Below are 2,309 nucleotides of genomic sequence, written 5' to 3' on the forward strand. Positions count from 1 at the left end.
AATAGTAGACTCCATTTAAGAGACGATATGAATCTCAGGGGTAATAGGATCTCGATGATATGACACAGTAGAATTGGCGAAAAGAGAAGACCAAGATATTACTAACGAAATATGACAAATATTCTATTAAAACTTCCGTCTGGTATAACGATTGGTTTGTCAATAGAGCTACTCTTAGATTCAATGCAGTGTACTGATCTGTCATTATTCAATATCAGCATAGATCCAATCACAGCAGAGCATGAAGTACCCATCATTAACACTCTAGGCCTACAATATCTTATTAAAGTTCCCTGCAGTTTTAGTGCAGTGATATAGTGGTAACGTTTCAAAGTTCTTAGGCATCTCATGGAAGAAATGGTTCCTGCAGGACACAGTGATGCCAGGCGAAAATTGATAATCCTACAAGTAGACATTTTAAAACTCCTCAACCAGTCCCACCTTTTCGTTTTAGCTCCACCTAAAATCAACAATGGCAGCTAAAAGCAGCTATCCTTCTGAGTATCCTTCTTCTTTCTTCTGTTCTCCTTTGACTATTGGTAATAATAATTATTATTATTAGGGATTTTAGATCATAGAAATTGGATGTTGTTTTATTTTTAGCTCAGCTAATTGATGTTCTCAATTTGTTGAAGAGTTGTCATTTCCCTCAAGCAAGGTGGCACGAGTTGGGGCTGACACTGGGACTACACAAAAACACACTGGACGTCATTGAAAAGAATCATCCTGGAGATGTATCTCGGTGCTTTACTGAGTGTCTCTCCAAGTGGTTGTCCAAAGCTGATAATGTTCACAGTAAAAGAGGAGCTACCTTTGACTCACTGTCAGATGCTCTTAAATCTATGAATGAGAATGCTGCAGCTGACAAGTTAGATCAAGAGAGTAAGATAATGTCTGCGCTGATTGACTCTGTATGTGTCGTGTATCATATTCTATAGAACGTAAAGCTAAGGCTATTGAGATATTCAACACTCATCATCCACTCCTCTCTCAGTCTCTCTCTGATCCTGTCAGTGTAGCTATTATGCTTCAAAGAGAGGGTGTCATAACAGGACAAGTATTGGCTAGTGTGGAATCAGCTAGCCCCTCTGTTCCTAATCAACGTGAAGTCCTGTTAGCTGCCATGAGAGAAGTTATTCAAAACAAGTATAGTTTACTACAAACATTTGCTAGTGTGTTGTGCAAGTTCACTGGTAATCTCGGAGCAGTTATACAAAGAGACTATGGTAAGATGTTTACAGGTACATTAAGTAGATCTATAGTATGTGTTTGTATATATAGACAGATACCTTAATGATGACAAGAAGCTGATTAAAGTTATGATTCGTGATGATGACAGCATGAGCACTGATGCATCCAGCACTGAATCCACTCCTCCTCGTGTACCAACAGGTATATAATGTTTTAAAACTGTTCTTTATTATAATTACTCTATAGTTGAGATAGCCATTCCTCAATGTATGAGTGATGAATTCACTTCAATACAAACATCTTATGGTCGAATGTTGTACAATATTCGTAAAATAATAAAGAAGGAGCCACCACCATTAGATGATGTAAGGGAATATCTTTGTTGCTGTAGGAGCAGTCTTGAACCAAAGCTGTCTTTGTGTTCCAATATCACTGAAATATTACGAGCAGTAGAGAAAGAGTGTTCACTGATTAACGTCAGGCTGCTTCAATCATTGGTTGAAGAATTTGACATCAAAGAAGCTGAAAAATTGATCACAGAATACAAAGGCATATTAAAAGAGTTTTGTCGCACAGTAAAGATTAGTCTTTGCTTAAATGAGAAGTTTGAAGCATTAGGAGGTAGTCCTTCTCTTCAATGTGAAACAGTTACATATGTTTTTGACTGGGAACCAGATGAGCACATGCTACAAGATATCAAGCAAATCATTTCCAAGACGTCTGGTAAACTAGTGAAAATAAAGTACATCAAGAAAGGGAACTCTATCATTGTCACTTGCTCCTTCCCTCACTCTCTCACTGGTGCTCTCATTATGAAATTGAATGAGAATCTTGAATTATTAATGAAGAATGGTCTAATGAAGCTTACTGTTGGATACTGCACAATATGGAAGAAACAAAAGGTAGAGATCTATGTTGTGCTTTCAGTGTAAAATTATAATTAATAGGAACAACTGCAACTGGAGGAGGTACAGGATATAATAAAACCAATTCATGATACAAAGGTATAATAATAATTGGTCGTTATTAGAAAATGATAGTATCTAATAGGAAGCAACACAGAAAGAAAGAATGACAGTGGCAGTACCAACTGTTATTAATCAAGGTATACTGTCAAA

At 36.9% G+C, this 2,309-nt stretch overlaps 2 protein-coding genes across 3 annotated transcripts in view; one reads left to right on the forward strand and one right to left on the reverse strand.

The window, feature by feature from the left end:
• LOC100636297 (uncharacterized aarF domain-containing protein kinase 2-like) overlaps positions 1-2,309 on the reverse strand; it is a 5,879-nt gene that overhangs the window by 1,667 nt on the left and 1,903 nt on the right. The window lies entirely within an intron of this gene.
• LOC100636424 (uncharacterized) overlaps positions 899-2,309 on the forward strand; it is a 10,331-nt gene continuing 8,920 nt past the window's right edge. For both annotated transcript variants that reach the window (XM_011408321.2, XM_020001767.1), the window contains exons 1-3: positions 899-1,226; positions 1,282-1,392; positions 1,438-2,093. In XM_011408321.2, coding sequence (XP_011406623.2) covers positions 914-1,226; positions 1,282-1,392; positions 1,438-2,093 — 1,080 coding nt within the window. In that variant the 5' untranslated portion in view covers positions 899-913. The remainder of the gene's footprint in view (positions 1,227-1,281; positions 1,393-1,437; positions 2,094-2,309) is intronic.

This window comes from Amphimedon queenslandica, unplaced genomic scaffold (genome assembly GCF_000090795.2).
Source record: "Amphimedon queenslandica unplaced genomic scaffold, v1.1 AMPQUscaffold_13033, whole genome shotgun sequence".
Classification (NCBI taxonomy): domain Eukaryota; kingdom Metazoa; phylum Porifera; class Demospongiae; order Haplosclerida; family Niphatidae; genus Amphimedon; species Amphimedon queenslandica.